This window comes from Prionailurus viverrinus, chromosome B4, assembly GCF_022837055.1.
Source record: "Prionailurus viverrinus isolate Anna chromosome B4, UM_Priviv_1.0, whole genome shotgun sequence".
Taxonomy (NCBI): Eukaryota; Metazoa; Chordata; class Mammalia; order Carnivora; family Felidae; genus Prionailurus; species Prionailurus viverrinus.
Genome location: NC_062567.1, coordinates 57,579,882 through 57,598,657, shown reverse-complemented (window position 1 = coordinate 57,598,657; position 18,776 = coordinate 57,579,882). Strand labels below are relative to the sequence as shown.

General features: G+C 38.1%; 1 protein-coding gene across 4 annotated transcripts in view; it reads right to left on the bottom strand.

Moving 5' to 3' along the window:
* The window catches only part of BMAL2 (basic helix-loop-helix ARNT like 2), a 123,060-nt gene that overhangs the window by 56,829 nt on the left and 47,455 nt on the right, over positions 1–18,776 (bottom strand). For all 4 annotated transcript variants that reach the window (XM_047866572.1, XM_047866571.1, XM_047866574.1 and 1 more), the window contains exons 3-4: positions 5,074–5,115; positions 1,049–1,206 (exon numbers count right to left, since the gene is read on the bottom strand). In XM_047866572.1, coding sequence (XP_047722528.1) covers positions 1,049–1,206; positions 5,074–5,115 — 200 coding nt within the window. The remainder of the gene's footprint in view (positions 1–1,048; positions 1,207–5,073; positions 5,116–18,776) is intronic.

Genomic DNA, 18,776 nt, shown 5'->3' with positions numbered 1-18,776 from the left:
GAAAATTACAGACCAATAGCCCTGAAGAACACAAAAATCCTCAGCAACATACTACCAAACCAAATTTAACAATACATTAAAAGGATCATTCACCATGATCAAGTGGGATTTGTTCCAGAGATGCAAGGATGGTTTGGTATCTGCAAATCAATCAAAATATACCATGTTATAAAATGAAAGATAAAAATCATATGATCACCTCAACAGATGCAGGAAAAAGCATTTGGCAAACACAATATTTAGATAAACTCAGCAAAGTGGGTACAGAGGGAACATAACATAATGTTATGTTGTGTTGTATAAATGACAAACCCAGAGCTAACTTCATTCTTAGTGGTAAAAAGCTGAATGCTTTTCCTCTAAGATCAGGAAGAAGATGAGGATGCTCATTCTTACTGCTTTTATTCACCATAGTACTCGAAGTCTTAGCCACAGCAATCAGATAAGAAAAAGAAAGAAGAGGCATCCAAACTGGTGAGGAAGGAGTAGAACTGTCACTATAAGCAGATGACAAAATACTATACAGAGAAAATCCTACAGATTCCACCAAAAAACTATTAGAACTAATAAATGAATTCAGTGAAGTTGCAGGATACAAAATCAATATACAAAAATCCATTGCCCTTCTATACACTAATAACTAGCAGAAGGAGAAATTAATAGAACAATTACATTTAGCATTGCATCAAAAATAATAAAATACCTAGGAATAAATCTGACCAAGGAAGTGGAAGAACTATACTCCGAAAACTGTAAGACATTGATAAAAGACTTGGAAGATGACACAAATGGAAAAACGTACTGTGTGCACTTAAGATAAAGCTTTCAGTGAAACCAAGATTTTCGATATCTAGAGTCGTGTTCTTTCCACATACAGAATATCAGCAGGTATCAAGATTGATGCCTATAAAAAACTGATGCCTATAAAGCTGAAAGACACATCTGCACAGAATCTCAGTAGCCAATAACAACAGAACGAATGAATCAAGTACCTTGATTACAGGGAGGACTTCACAAATCCAAGTGTGGAAGCCACTTCCAAACTCACCTTTTAAAGATCTCACGTGTTGGACAGCCATTCTTAAAACCGTAAGTTTGTCCAGTCTACGTGCCACGGGATTGCACTGAGGGATCATTGCAGACAGTTCTTCAATCAGGTTATTCATTTTATCTCTCCTCCGCTTTTCAGTTTGACTATGAGCTTCTCTAAGAAGGAAAAGAACCTCCTTTATTTTAACAATGAGCAGACCCACGGTTCCCCCAGAGGCACCAGCTGGAGCCAGAGGAGGCCCCCAAGCACACGCGGTCCTAGCTCCCAACTCTGGCCCTGCACTGGCAGTTCAGGGAAGAGGAGGGCGCTGCTGAGCACAGGGACGGTGCTCATTCACGGAGCTTTCACCCCACCAACTACTCCTGCTCCTTCCTCCCTATCTTATTTCTGCAAGCCTTCAAGAATTAAGATGTGTCTGAGAACCACGCGGGTAGTTTTATAACTTCCTGTCTTCAGAGGAAGAGTTGAGTAGCCTTCCATTGCAGCTCACTCCTCCCGGGTATTATCATCAGCAGTTATCAGTTTTTTGTTTTTGTTTTTGTTTTTTTTTTAATGTTTAGTTTTGAGACAGACAGAGACAGAGAAGGGGAGGGGTGGAAAGAGGGAGATGCAGAATTCCAAGCAGGCTCCAGGCTCTGAACTGTCAGCACAGAACCCAACACGGGGCTCGAACTCATAAGCTGTGTGATCATGACCTGAGCCGAAGTCGGAAGTTTAACCGACTGAGCCACCCAGGAGCCCCGGCAGCTATCAGCATCTTAAGGTCACTCTCTTCCACAGCTCCTTCCCATGGGGCTACAAGTGTGTGCAAATCTCTCCATCCGGGGGGCGGGGGGGAAACAACCTTTTCCCAATTCTAGGGATTTTTTTCCTTGCCATCTTCCCTTCTCAGCCAGCTTGCTGGGAAGAACACCATCTCCACTATGTCTTTCACTTCACAGGCTTTCCATCTATTAAAATCAACCTCCCACAGACACTGACCCACTGAAACTATTTCTAGTGTCCTTATTTTATGCAGTTCCTTGCTGATCCCTGACTTGAATTTGACAGTACTGACATTTCTTATTCTTTTTCCGGCTTCTGGGACCGTTCCTGCTCCTGCATTCCTCCTGCTCAGCTCAGTCCCCTTAGTCTCTTTATCAGCTCTTCCATCCTTAAACAGTGGTGTCCCCAAGATTCCCTGTTTGGCTATACTCTTTCCTTACCTTACAGCTTCACCCTGAGATACCTCCTTTCTGCAAAGACTTTACAATTGTACATAAGCTGCTTACTATGAAATCCCTACCTCATTCATACCTCACTCAGGCCCCGACCTTCAGAACTTGAATTACACACCTATGTGATTCACAAGCGCCTTAAGCCTCAAGTAATCCCACACTGAATACATTCTTTGCAATTTGCCCCATTTTATTTCTCCTTCCTCCATTACCCCTGATTTACTCCTTCTATAGAGTTTATCTTGGTTGCTGACATCACTAGGGTCATTCTAAACCCTTCCTTCTTTACTCTGAGGAACCACATAATCACAAATTCCTATAGGTTCTAGTTTTTTTTTTTTTTAATTTTTTTTTTCAACGTTTATTTATTTTTGGGACAGAGAATGAACGGGGGAGGGGCAGAGAGAGAGGGAGACACAGAATCGGAAACAGGCTCCAGGCTCTGAGCCATCAGCCCAGAGCCTGACGCGGGGCTCGAACTCACGGACCGCGAGATCATGACCTGGATGAAGTCCGCCGCTTAACCGACTGCGCCACCCAGGCGCCCCTATAGGTTCTAGTTCTTAAATATGTCTTCTCTTCCTCTCCATTCATTGGTCGCCACCTTAATTCATTAGGTGATAGCTCACTGCACTATCCCCAAAAGCCTTTTAACCTGCTATGCTTTCTAGTGTCTTCCTCTTCCAGTCTATACAAACCGCCGCTTCCAAAATTATTCTAAAACAAATGAAGTCATCGAATTCCACTGCATAAAGCTGCTAAATACATTTCCACTGCCTAAGAGGAAGAGCCAAACTCCCTAATGACATCTCAAGGTTCACCATGCCCTGGCTTGTGCCCTCAGTTAGTTCCATCTCTCCATGCTTTCCCTACCTCTCCAAGTGTTATTTAGTAGCAACGCCAAATGACTTGCTAGTCCTCAAACATGCCAAGTCCTCTCACATCTCCACTAACTTGCTCTTTACTAGGCTTAGAATATCCTTCCCTTCTATATTCATAGAAAAATCCTACTTCTTCAAAACCCAGCTCGGTTATTCTCCCAAAAACTTTCTATGACTACTGCATGATTAATCACTTCCCTCTCTCCACTACCTCAGTACCTTTTATACTGTTACCATATGTCACCAAACCTAAGCCACCATCTGTTGGAAATTCAGTGTTAATACATCAGAAGGCAAGAAAAACGTTGCCAATTAGCAGGAAGATGCCATTGATAAGACATTTTTCACAGCTGGGAAAATGTAGGGGAAAAATGTGGATCTTACATTTCAAGAATTAGGCTATTTTACTCTTCACGCTTAACTGTAAGCATTTGTCTGTTTCTCTTAGAATACTCAGATCATGGCAACTCCAGAATTTCCACGTAAGAAGAGTTTTCAAAGGACAATCTGATGGGTAAGAAGTAGGAGACTTGCTTGGAGCTATTTCTATAACAACTTTATTTTCTAAAAATTTTTTCATGTTTATTTTTGGGAGCAAGAGGCAGACAAAGCGTGAGTGGGGGAGGGGCAGAAAGAGAGAGGGAGACAAAAGCTGAAGCAGGCTCCAGGCTCTGAACTGTCAGCACAGAGCCTGATGCAGGGCTCAAACCCATGACCCACGAGATTATGACCTGAGCTGAAGTCGGACATTTAACCGACTGAGCCACCCAGGCGCCCCTACGGCAACTTTAAATTAGATGAAAGAAAATGTAATTTTTCTACATAAAAGAGTGGGGGGGTGGGGAGAACACTAAAGGAGACTGATGGAGATAATACTTCCCTCTCCCCGCAACCATTCACACTTGGGTAATGCCATTCCTGGAACAAACTATGTCCTTTTGAGTGAACGGGATGGAATTAAAATTATATGTGTATTCACATAAAATTTAGTTATGCACTCATACTTTGGTCTATTCACGAGTAATTTTTAGATTAAAATTTAATGATTAGAAGAATGTTATAGTTATCCTTGTGTTAGAATGATCACCTCTTGTTTCTACCCGTATTACCCACCAGCACGGACAACAGCAATGGACAGAGATGCCCGATGCCACGGCTGTACAGCAGACAGGGTGCTCTCAGAGCTGTGGGTTAGAGACAGGTGAGGACAGGTGGGACCAAGGCCACTGTGGAGAACAATGAATGATGACGGTAGGAACCAGGGAACCCAGAGGAAGGCACAATAGCTAGCATTTGAATAAAGTTCTTTTCTTCAAGGAGATGCACTTGACAAGACATCTGGACGATCCTATGAAGGAAAGGCATGCTTCCCAGAGACTGGTGCTCACTTCATTAATGGAGCAGCAGGGCTCTGGCTCTGAATTCTGTGTACTGTTATTGCCACTCTGACCCATGCCAGAGTTTTGTAAATCACATCAAAAGCCAGAATAAATGACGAAAAAGCAACACTGAGATGCGGCCAGGTGGCCAGATCTAGAAAAATTTTTCTTGATGTTGAGACTACGTTGAAACAACTGACAGAGAACTTTACGACGATGAATTCCTAACCATCAGAAGCTCCTCATAAGTAATCGTTTGTTTATATTTTGTTTATATTTGGCTATATATTTATTTATATTTGTTTATATAAGGAACCCACTCTTCTCTAGTGCTTAAGGGAAATATTTTAATAAACAGCTCTTGTAAGAAAAATTTAGAGGCATCTTAAGACAAAATGTTATTCAAGTAGATAGAAAAGAAAGTAGATAGAAAAACCTCATATTCGTGAACCAATTCTGTCTTGATGTTGCCTTTCACTTTGGCTAAAGGTTTGCATGTGCAGCCTTTTCCACCCACCACGTGCCAATCTCACAATTTAATGTACCTGAAGGACTTCATTTGTACGTGTTGTTCACCATCTTCCTTTCTACAAAAAAGCAGGATAAAATGTCAAACTACATGAAACAGATTTTATTTAATTCTTGAAAGAGAAATAAATGTGAGATTAAGTACCATCATCCTAATTCCTGTTCAGTGTTTAGTTACGAATGCTACCCTGAGCTCCTAATGACCAGAAATGATTATCACTGTTGACACAAACGGTGGTTCTCCTCCTGAGGCTACAGGCACATGATCCCCAACAGGGCGACAGGAACCATGGTAGCTGACAATGAACAATAATTGGTGCTCTACTTAAAAATGATCTCATGCCAATCCTGAGAAATAGAATTTTAATATGAATAATGTTAAATAGAATAATTTTTAAACAATTGATGGCTTTACCAAAAATTTTACGGCAGCTGTATGAAAATAGCCTAAAAATGAATTAAGAATTTCAGACCTTTAAACAAAAGGAATTTATTTTGTTAGAATTCATCTGGATGATGAAAAATATCACTGAAGACTAGAAAGTCTGATCACTTGCCAATAACATTAATATTCACAGTAGCATATTCCCTAGCAGACTATGCCAAATGTATATATGTATGTGGGAATATATACATACATGTATGTTTGTGTATGTATGTGTATGTGTTATTCATTAAGAAATGGAGTCACCAGACCACTACTAAAATAAAATATACTGATGGCGACAGAATACTTTCCACATTAAAAAATCATGCAGGCTGAGTAGTTTTTAAAATATATATATTTCAAAGAGCCTAAATGTCCATCAACTGACAAATGGATAAAGAAGATGTGGTTTATATATACAATGGAATACTACTTGGCAATGAGAAAGAATGAAATCTGGCCATTTGTAGCAACATGGATGTAGCAACTGGAGAATGTTATGCTAAGTGAAATAAGTCAGGCAGAGAAAGATACCATATGTTTTCACTCATATGTGGATCCTGAGAAACTCAACAGAAGATCAGGGGAGAGGAGAAGGGGGAGGGAAAAAAAACTTACAGAGGGAATAAGGCAAACCATAAGAGAATCTTAAATACTGAGAATAAACTGAGGGTTGATGGGGGTTGGGGGGGGGAGGGGAAAGTGGGTGATGGGCATTGAGGAGGGTACCTGTTGGGATGAGCACTGGGTGTTGTATGGAAACCAATTTGACAATAAATTTCATATTAAAAAAAATAAAACAATAATAAAATGGAAAAAAATAAAAAATATATATTTTAAGAAATATATTTCCAAATGTATCAATACAAACAGACAAAAAAAAAAAAAAAAAACCTCTTAAATACAGAGAACAAACTGGTGGTTGCCAGAGGGGAAGTGGATGAGAAGATTGGCAAAATAGGTGAAGAGAATTAAGAGGTACAAAATTCCAGTTATAAAATATAAATAAGCCACAGAGATGAAAAGTACAGCATGGGGAACATCATCAATAATATTATAATAATGTTATGTGGTGACAGATAACTACATTTATCATAGTGAGCACTGAATGTGTGAATTGCCAAATCACTATGTTGTACACCCAAATCTAATATAACATTGTATGTCAACTGAACTTCAATAAGGAAAAAAAACTTAAATGAGATTTAAAATATATTCAATAGAAAGTGATACACACAGAAGTGTAAAAAACAAAAAACAAAAATAAGCCCAATATAAATATGACTGAGATTGCAAAGAATGCCAAACAATAGAACAAAATAAACATTAAAACTATAATTCCAGAACATTTTTCTAAAATTTGGAAAAAATCCCGGAATTATATATTAAAAGGATACCATAACCATGTTAGCATGGCCAACAAGGAATCATAATTAAAACTACTTTATTTTTCTTTAAAGTTTATTTATTTATTTTGAGAGAGAGAGCAAGCACGTGCAAGTGAGGGAGGGGCAGAGAGAGAAGAGAGAGAGAATCCCAAGCAGGCTTGGTGCTGAGAGTGCAGAGCCCAATGTGGGGCTCGAACTCACAAACTGTGAAATCAAGAGTGGGACACTTAACTGAGCCACCCAGGTGCCCCATAGTTAAAACTACTGTAAAGAAAAAAAAAATCACTGGACAACCAGGCAAAAAGGCTAAGTCACTAATAAGGAAAAGAAAACAAGATTGTTAGTAGATTTTTCAACAATTCTTAGTGCCCAAATTTAAGATACTCAAGGAAGGGAAATATGAGTCCAGGATTTTATATCTACCCAAATTGACCTCCAAGTACAAAGCTGCAAACAAACTATTATAAACTTGCCAACTTTCAGGCTACAATGATCTCATGAGCCCTTCCTAAAGAATCTATTAGAAATGGACATTCAGACAACCAAAAGAGTGAAAGACAGTAATATAAGGATCCATGCTGATCATTAGATATAAATACACCTGTAGAACAAAGCTAATCCATGGTTATAAAGGAGAGAGAGAAAAAGAGGCAAGTTGTTTTCTAAAAATACATATTTAAAAAATATATTTCCAAATGCATCATTTTTCAGGGGGGACTTGAAAAACTCAGAAGAAAGTACCCATAATATCACCTGGAAATTATCATAGTTAATATTTTACTGTCTCCTTCCAGTCTTTTTCTTAAACATGTATCTAGATACATACAGAAAACAGCTTTGACTATTTAATTTAGATATGGTGTGTATGTGTATATAGTCTATTTATGGAGATGTGTGTTCCATATATAAACAGAATATATACTATATATGGAATGTATAATATATAGAATATTACATACAATGAATAAAGTTCAGATAATAGTGTATAATTTTTTATAGCTTGTCTTATTCACTTAACATTGTAACACAAATATTTCCCACACCATCAGATATTCTTGGGGAAAAGGACTGAAAATGATTAAATAGCCCATTGGTTAGCTAAACCATAATCTAATCATTTTCTATTACTGGATATTTCAATATTATAAATAATATAGCTAATACTATTGTGGTGCGTGCATATTTGATTATTTTTCCCATGATAACCCTTCAGAAATACAATGTTATGGATAACTATTTTAAGGTTTCTGATTCATCTTGCCAAATTTCCCTCTTGACTCAACAATTATCATTTTCCAAGTTTAGCTTACCTTTGAACTATTATATTTATCTGACATATTTTGAGTTTTTAATATTTTCTTGCTTAAAAATTCATTCTATAGAAAAATTAATAAACTTTATAAAGAGATGCTTATAAATATGCCAGATAAAAAGAGCCACTAAGATAAAAACTTAAGGGATGCTTTTCCTTCTCACTGTCTAAATAAAAAATAGCTTTCATAGTTGTGGTACTGTGTCAACAATATTTTAAATACCTAGGAATAAACCTAACCAAAGATGTAAAAGATCTGTATGCTGAAAACTATACAAAGCTTATGAAGGAAATCAAAGAAGATACAAAGAAATGGAAAAACATTGCATGCTCATGGATTGGAAGAACAAATACTGTTAAAATGTCAATACTACCCAAAGCAACCTACACATTCAATGCAATCCAAATCAAAATTGCACTGGCATTCCTCCCAAAGCTGAAACAAACAATCCTGAAATTTATATGGAACCACAAAAGACCCTGAATAGTCAAAGTAATGTTGAAAAAGAAAACCAAAGTGGGAGGCATCACAATCCCAGACTTTAGCCTGTACTACAAAGCTGTAATTACCAAGACAGTATGGTATTGGCACAAAAACAGACACATTGACCAATGGAATAGAATAGAGAACCTGGAATCGGATCCCCAAATGTATGGCCAACTAATCTTTGACAAAGCAGAAAAGAGTATCCAATGGAAAAAAGACAGTCTCTTTTGCAAATGGTCCTGGGAGAACTGGACAGCAACATGCAGAAGAATGAAACTGGACCACTTTCTTACACCATACACAAAAACAAACTCAAAATGGTTGAAAGACCTAAATGTGAGACAAGAAACCATCAAAACCCTAGAGGAGAAAACAGGCAACAATCTCTTTCACCTCAGCCACAGCAACTTCTTATTTGACACATCTGCAAAGGCAAGGGAAATAAAAGCAAAAATAAACTATTGGGACCTCATCAAGATTAAAAGCTTCTGCACTGCAAAGGAAACAATCAATAAAACTAAAAGGCAACCTAAAGAATGGGAAAAGATATTTGCAAATGACATATTGGATAAAGGGTTAGTATCCAAAATCTATAAAGAACTTACCAAACTCAGCACCAAAAAAAAAACCAAATAATCCAGTGAAGAAATGGGCAGAAGAATAGACACTTTTCCAAAGAAGACATCCAGATGGCCAACAGACACATGAAAATATGCTCAACATTACTCATCATCAGGAAAATAACAAATCAAAGCCACACTGAGATACCCCTTCACACTGGTAAGAGTGGCTAAAATGAACAAACCAGGAAACTATAGATGCTGGCGAGGATGTGGAGAAACAGCAACCCTCTTGCACTGTTGGTGGGAATGCAAACTGGTGCAGCTGCTCTAGAAAGCATTGTGAGGTTCCTCAAAAAATTAAAAATAGAACTACCCTATGACCCAGCAATAGCACTACTAGGAATTTATCCAAAGGATACAGGAGTGCTGATTCATAGGGGCACATGTACCCCAAAGTTTATAGCAGCACTTTTTTTTTTTTATGAAATTTATTGACATATTGGTTTCCATACAACACCCAGTGCTCATCCCAAAAGGTGCCCTCCTCAATACCCATCACCCACCCTCTCCTCCCTCCCACCCCCATCAACCCTCAGCCTGCTCTCAGTTTTTAAGTCTCTTATGCTTTGGCTCTCTCCCACTCTAACCTCCTTTTTTTTTTTTTTTCCTTCTCCTCCCCCATGGGTTCCCGTTAAGTTTCTCAGGATCCACATAAGAGTGAAACCGTATGGTATCTGTCTTTCTCTGTATGGCTTATTTCACTTAGCATCACACCCTCCAGTTCCATCCACGTTGCTACAAAAGGCCATATTTCATTTTTTCTCATTGCCACGTAATATTCCATTGTATAGCAGCACTTTCAACAATAGCCAAATTATCCAAAGAGCCCAAATGTCCATCAATTGATGAATGAATAAAGAAGATGTGGTTTATATATACAATGGAATACTACTTGGCAATGAGAAAGAATGAAATCCTGTCATTTGCAGCAACATGGATGGAACTGGAGGGTATTATGCTAAGTGAAATAAGTCAGTCAGAGAAAGATAGATATCATATGTTTTCGAATGGGTGGAACTTGAGAAACTTAACAGAAGACCATGGGGGAAGGGAAAGGGAAAAAAATAGTTTCAAACAGAAAGGGAGGCAAACCCATAAAAGACTCTTAAATACAAAGAACAAACTGAGGGTTGATGGGGAGGTTGGGGGAGCGGGGAAAATGAGTGATGGGCATTGAGAAGGGCACTTGTTGAGATGAGCACTGGGTGTCATATGTAAGAAGTGAATCACGGGAATCTACCCCAAACCAAGAGCACACTGTATACACTATATGTTAGCTAACTTGACAGTAAATTACATTAAAAAAAAACAAACAAAAAAACAAGGAATTCGTAACCAAAGATTATATATATGTATATATTTTTTCACATATGTTATCTGATTCTCACATTTGAGAATCATGTAGTTGTCACCATCCCCATTTTACAGAGGATGGAATTGAGGCCACTAAGGTTAATGACTGCTCAAGGTCATATACCTAACAGGAGGCTGGTATGTCTTCCATTAAGCCTCTCCTGTTGCTGTCATCATTTCCAGTCTGCTCTGTGATTGGTCTCTGAAGCAAAAAACTAGGTTAGATTAAGTCAGCTTCTTTTCTCTTTTCCCCTTTTAGTCTAACATCATACTTAGGGAATAAAACAGAAAATAATTTTACAGGCGAATGATTTTCTTCCTATTAGTCTGGAACTGTATATACATACACATTACTTCAATTTCAAAAGACAAACTTTAGCTGTTATGAATCATGGGTTTTTTTGATTATAGATGTTTTGGCAAATGAACTCACTCACTGAATTCACCTCTTTGGTGAAATCCCAACCTACTGTACTTACAAAAGCCAAATATACCACTATTTCATGGTCCCTGGTAGAACAGGAAAAAGGCATGATTGTGTTAGCCAAACGATTCACTTCTTGTTTGCAGCACAAACCTAGGTAATTAGTAAATTTGCTATCTATATTTTTTTCTCCATACTGGCATTTGGTCTATAGTCATATTTTTACATATGGATTTAACAAGCTTTCTGATATCAATAATGTTCGCATTATTTAGATGCACTTTCTTAGTGTAGCATCTTATATGACAGAGACATAATTTTTTTCAAAATACAATGCAAGTTTTCCTTAAAAACCACTTTCACTGCATTTTGAATGAAATGTAGGCCTTCTCCCTACATCAAACAAAGACGAATGAAATTGGGAGCAAATACAATCCAAACATCTCCCCGATTTGCTTCGCTCCATGCCTTCCTCTTTTGAAATCCCTCTTCCTTTGGTTTCTGACATACTCCTACTTCAGAGCCATGTCTTCTCACATTTGTGGTAGGATTCCCTCCTTCCTTTACTGTGTCTAGGCCCAAGTACCCCCAGAGTATATCCTCAGCCCCCAAGTCTCCCCACTCCACACACCTCCCCCAGTGACTGCATCCATGCCAATCCCTGCACTTGTGTCTGTACATTAATGATGTGTGAATCTCTTTCTCCAGACTAGGACTCAACCCCGAGTTCCAGACCCTCACATCCAACTGCCTACTTGAAGATCCCAGAAATAATACATTCTCATTGTGTCCAAAACTGAATTCATCATCTATCCCTCAATCTCAACATATAATACCATCCTCCATGTAGGTAACCAAGTCAGAAAACTTGTTGGACACTTCTTGCATGCCTGCTCTCCCTAAACAACAGTCATTAATTCTCTTTTAAATGTGTCATAATAGGTCTCTCCCTTTTCATGTCCTGCTGTCCAGAGCTACTCTCTTAGACCAATGCTCAGAAAACAACCCCTAGCAAGAATTTCTCAGCTATTTTCTCTGCCTGCTGGATTTTCCCCTTTCAACCCATCCTTCATGCTGTTTTCCATAATGATTCTCTGAAGATGTAACTCTGCTCCACTTTGCACCTGGTAGTATAGCTATATTCTTTTTAAAAATGGAAAATAACAAGTGTCAGCAAGGATATGGAGAAACTGGATCCCTCGCACTTTGCTGGTGGGAATATATAATGGTACAGCCACTGTGGAAAACAGTTGTGGTTCCTCACAAACTAAGCAGAATTACCATATGACCCAGCAATTCCACTCCTAGGTATATACCTGAAGGAACTTAAAGCAAGGACTCAAACAGATATGTGTACATCAATGTTCATAACAGCATTATTCACAATAGGCAAAAGATAAGAACAACCTAAATGCACAACAGATGAATAAACAAAATGTGATATATGGCAACCCCTGGGCAGAGCACCCCAGGACCCCTCCCTGCCCAGGTACATCACCTCTCCAAGTCACTCTCTGTAAAGACAGTCCTGGAACATACTTGTTTGCACCCACTTCAGCTATCCTACCAGGACACTCACTGTGTATAGAGCTGCGGGGTCTCCTGGTCCACATACTGCCTTAACTCTAGTCATCCCACCAGGGCACCCCCTGCATGCAGTGCCCCCAGAAACCCCAGCCTGCACTCACTTCAGCTGTCCTGCCAGAGTGCCCTCAGTGTACACAATCTGAAACACTGGCCTGCATCTTCAGCTTTAGCTGTCAGGACAGGCTGCCCAGTGCATGGAGAGCCCTGGGATCCCATGACATATAACCACTTCAGCTTCAGCTGTCCTACTAGGGTGCCCTCTTTGTGGAGAGCCCCAGAACGACCTGAATAAAACCCACTTCAGATTCAACTATCCTGCCAAGATTCCTTCTGGGTGTAGAGCCTTAGGAAACTCCTGCATGAACCCACTATCCTGCCAGGGCACCTGCTGCATGAAGAGCGCAGGGACTGCACTGACCTGTACCCACTTCAGCTATCCTGCCAGGGTACCCACTGTGTGGAGAGTCCCGGGACACCCAGCTCATGCTAGACACATCTCCAGCCAGTGAAAGCCACCAAGTACACAAGGTCTACATAGGGAATAACACAAGACAATTACTTCAAGTTTAGAAGTAGTTATCTGCCTAATTCATAGAAACAAATATAAGAAGTCAAGTGAAATGGGGAGATAGAGAAATATACTCTGAAGAACAAGACAAAAACTCAGAGAAAGGACCTAAATGAAATGGAGGTAAGCAATATGCTTAATAAAGAATTTAAGGTAATTATCATACAGATGCTCACTGGACTGCAGAGAAGAGTAGATTAACTCATTGGGACCTCAATAAAGAGATAGAAAATGTAAAAAAGAACCAGAGTTGGAGAATATGATAACTAAAATAAAAAATATATATATTAGAGAGAATCAACAGTTTAGAGGATGCAGAAGAACATATCAGTGATCTGGAAGACAGAGTAATGAAATGCACATAAGCTAAAGGATAAAAAGAGAAAATAGTAATAAATAAATGAAGGTAGATTAAGGGATCTTTTGGACAGCATCAAGTGAAAAAACATTCTCATTATAGGGGACCTAGAAGAAGCAAGAGAGAGGGAAAAATCCTATTTGAAAAAATAGCTGAAAACTTCCCTGACATAGAGAAGGAAATAGGCATCCAGGTTCAAGAAGCACAGAGTTCTAAACAAGATGAACCCAAGGAGGTCCAAACCAAGACACATAATAATTAAAATGTCAAAGGTTAAAGATTAAGAGTGACTTGGGGTGCCTGGCTAGTTCAGTCAGTAGAGCACACTACTCTTGATCTCAGGGTCATGACATTCAAGTCCCACACTGGGCATAGAACCTACTTAAAAAAGAGAGATTTTTTTTTTTTTAAGTTTATTTATTTATTGTGTGTGTGTGTATGTGTGTGTGTGTGCATGTGTGTGTGTGTGAGAGAGAGAGAGAGACAGAGAGACAGAGAGAGACAGAGAGAGAATGTGGGTGGGGGAGGAACAGAGAGAGAGGAAGGGAGAGGGACTGAGAAAGAGAGAGAGAGAGAGAACGAACCCCAAGCAGGCTCTGTGCTGCCAGCCCAGAGCCTGACATAGGGCTTGATCTCACAAACCATGAGATCATGACCTGAGCCAAAAATCAAGAGTTGGATGCTTAACTGACTGAGCCACCCAGACAGCTCAGATTTTCAAAAGCAACAAGAGAGAAACAAAAATTTACCTACAACAAAAACCCTAAAAGGCTATCAGCTAAGTTTTCAGCAGAAACTTTGTAAGCCAAAAGGGAGTGACATGATATATTCAAAGTAAGATGGAAAAAACTTACAACCAAGAATACTCTACCTGGCAAGGTTATCATGCAGAGTTGGAGGAGAGATAAAGAATTCCCCCTCCCTCTACCACCACCAAAATGATTTTATTACCACAGAACTAACCTTATAAGAAATGCTAAAGGAAATTCTTTAAGTGGAAAAGAAATGGCCATTAGATGTTAGAAAATTATGAATAAAGATATAAAATATGACAGCATATACATAAAACATGGAGGAAAGAGCGAAACAAATCTTTTTTAAGAATGTGTTTGAACTCAAATGACCATCAACTTAAAAAGAGTGCTATTACTTAGGATGTTATATATGAACCCCATGGTACCACAAACCCCAAAATTACAATAGACATGAAAAAAGAAAAAGAAAGCCAAACATGATGCTACAGAAACTCATCAATCACAAAGAAAGACAGCAAGAGAAAGAACTACAGAGAAGAACTACAAAACCAACCAGAGAAAAAAATGGCAATAAGTATATACCTACCAATAATCAGTTAAAAAAAAATTTTTTTTTAACGTTTATTTACTTTTGAGACAGAGAGAGACAGAGGATGAACGGGGGAGGGTCAGAAAGAGAGAGGGAGACACAGAATCTGAAACAGGCTCCAGGCTCTGAGCTGTCAGCACAGAGCCCGACGCAGGGCTCGAACTCACGAGCCGTGAGATCATGACCTGAGCCGAAGTCAGACTCTTAACTGACTGAGCCACCCAGGCACCCCTACCAATAATCAGTTTAAATGTAAATAGCCTAAATACTGTAATCAAAAGACATAGGGTGGCAGAATGGATAAAAAAAAAACAAATGCTGTCTACAAGAGACCCACCTCAGACCCCAAAACACATATAGACTGAAAGTAAAAGGATAGACAAAATATTGCATGCAAATGGAAGTGGGGGGAAAAAGTCCAGGGTAGCAATACTTCTATCAGACAAAATAGACTTTAAAATGAAGACTGTAACAAGAGTCAAAGAAGGCCATTACATACCGATAAAGGGCTTAATCCAATAAGAGGATATGTTGTAAATATCCACACAACCAACATAGGAGCGCCTAAATAAAGCAAATATCAATGGGTAGATCATCCAGGCAGAAAACCAACAAGGAAACACTGGCTTTGAACAACACATTAGACCAGATGGACTTAACAGATATACACAGAACATTCCATCTAAAAATAACAATATACACATTCTTTTTAAGTGTGCATGAAACATTCTGCAGAGCAGATCACATGTTAGGCCACAAAACAAAAGTCTCAATAAATTTCAGAAGATTGAAATCCATACCATGCATGTTTTTCAACCACAACAGTATGCAACTAGAAATCAATCATTAAAAAACAAACACACAAACACATGGAGGCTAAAGAACACACTGCTAAACAACCAATGGGTCAACAAAGAAATCAAAGAGAAAATTTTTAAATACACAGAGAAAAATGAAAATACAATAGTCCAAAACCTTTGGGACATAGCAAAAACAGTTCTAGGAGGAAAATATAGAGCAATACAAGCCGATCTCAAAAAACAAAAACAAAACAAAAAGAGAAAAAAGGAGAAAGAAAGCAAGCTCAAAAAAAAAAATCTAACCTTATGCTTAAAAGAACTAGAAAAAGAGAAACAAAGCTCAAGGTGAGTAGAAGGAAGGAAGAATAAAGACCAGAGCAAAAACAAATGATACAGAGACTAAGAAAAAAATAGAAAAAAAAATCAATAAAACTAAGAGCTGGTTCTTTGAAAATTGATAAACCCTGAGGCAGACTCATCAAGAAAAAAAAAGAGAAAGGACCCAAATAAAATCAGAAGCAAAGAGGAAAAATAAGACCACAGAAATACAGAAGGATTATAAGAAAACACTACAAAAAATTATATAGCAAAAATTATTGGACAAGCTAAAAGAAATGGATAAATTCCTAGAAACGTACAATCTCCTAAAACCAAATCAGGAAGAAAGAACATGTCAACATACCAACTACTAGTAATGAAATTGAATTGGTAATCAAAAATGACCAAAAAATAAAAGTTCAAGACCTGATGGATTCACAGGTGAATTCTACCAAACATTTAAAGAAGAGTTAATACCTATTCTCAATCTATTCTAAACAGAGAAAGGGAAGCTTCCAAATATATTCTGCTAGGCCAGCATTATCCTGATAGCAAAACCAGACACACACACGCACACACACCCACACACAAACCCCTACAAGCCAATATCTCAATATCTCTGATGAATATAGATCCAAAAATTCTCAACAAAGTATTAGCAAACTACATTCCACAATACATTAAAAGGGACCACTCACCACGATCTAGTGGGATTTATTCCAAGAATGCAAGGATGATTCATTATTTATAAATCAATCAACATGATAAACCATATCAACAAAACTAAGGATAAAAATCATATGATCTCAATAGATGCAGTAAAAGCATCTGACAAAATTCAACATCCATTCATGATGAAAACTCTCAACGAAGCGGGTTTAGAGGGAACACACCTCAACATAATACAGGCCATATATGAAAACCCACAGCCATCATCATACTCAGTGGTAAAGAACTGAGAGATCTTCCTCTACAATCAAGAACAAAACAAAGATGTCCACTCACCATTGTTATTCAACTAGAAGTCCTAACCATAGCAATCAGACTAGAAAGAGAAATAAGAGGCAATCATATCGATAAGGAAGAAGTGAAACTGTCACTATTTACAGATGACTTGATATAACATATAGAAAACCGTAAAGGCTCCATCAAAAAACTATTAAAACTAATAAATTTAGGGGCGCCTGTGTGGCTCAGTTGGTTGGACAACCAACTTTGGCTCAGGTCATGATCTTGCACTTTGTGAGTTCGAGCCCTGTGTCAGGCTGTGTGCTGACAGCTCAGAGCCTGGAGCCTGCTTCAGATTCTGTGTCTCCCCCTCTCTCTACCTCCCCTGCTCACACTCTGTGTCTGTCTCTCAATAATAAATGTTAAAAAAAAAAAACTAATAAATTCAGTAAATTTGCAGTATACAAAATATACCAAAATCTGCTACAATTTTATACATTAATAACAAACTAGCAGAAAGAGATTTTAAGTGAACAATCCCATTTAAAATTGCACCAAAAAGACTAAAATATCTAGGAATACACTTAACCAAGGAGGTGAAAGACCTGTACTCTGAAAACTATAAGGCACTGATGAAAGAAATTACAGATGACAGAAATAAATGGAAAGATATTCCATGTTCATGGAATGGAAGAATTTATATTGTTAAAATGTCCATGCTACCCAAAGCAATCTAAAGATTCAGTACAATCCGTCTCAAAGTACCAAAAGCATTTTTCACAGAACTTGCACAATCCTAAAATTTGTATGAAACAACAAAAGACCCTGAGTAGCCAAAGCAACCTTGAAAAAGAACAAAAGTGGAGGTATCACAGTTCCAAATTTCAAGATATACTACAAAGCTATAATAATTAAAACAGCATGGTACTGGCACAAAAACAGACACATAGATCAATGGGACCAAATAGAGAGCCTGGAAATAAACCCACCATTATATGGTCAATTAATCTATGACAAATTAGGCAAGATTAGGCAATAGGGAAAAGAGAGTATCTTCAACAAATGGTTTGGAGAAAACTGGACCTCTCTAACACCATTCAGAAAAATAAACTCCAAATGGATTAAAGACCTATATGTGAAACTTGAAACCATAAAAATTCTATAAGAGAACATAGGCAGTGATTTCTCTGACATTGGCTGTAACAATATTGTTCTAGACATATCTCCTAAGACAAAGGAAACAAAACCAAGAATAAACCATTGGGCTACATCAAAATAAAAAGCTTTAGTGCAGCAAAGGAAACCAACAATATAACAAGGCAACTTACTACACGGGAGGAGATATTTGAAATGACTATCTAATAAGGGGTTAATATCCAAAATATATAAGGTATTTATACAACTCAACACCCAAAAAGCAAACAATCTGATTTAAAAATGGGCAGAATATCTGAATAGGCAGTTTTCCAAAGACATACAGATGGCCAACAGACACACAAAAAAAGCTAATCACTAATCATCAGGAAAATGCAAATCAAAACCACAATAAGATACCACTTTCCATCTGTCAGAATAACTAAAATTAAAAAGGTAAGAAATAACAAAAGTGTTGGCAAGGATGTAGAGAAAATGTCATGCACTATGGTGGGAATGTAAATTGGTATAGCCACTGTGGAAAGCAGTATGGAAGTTCCTCAAAAAATTTATAACAGAAATAACATATAATCCAATAACTCCACTACTAGGTATTTACCCAATAAAACCAAAACACTAATTCAAAAAG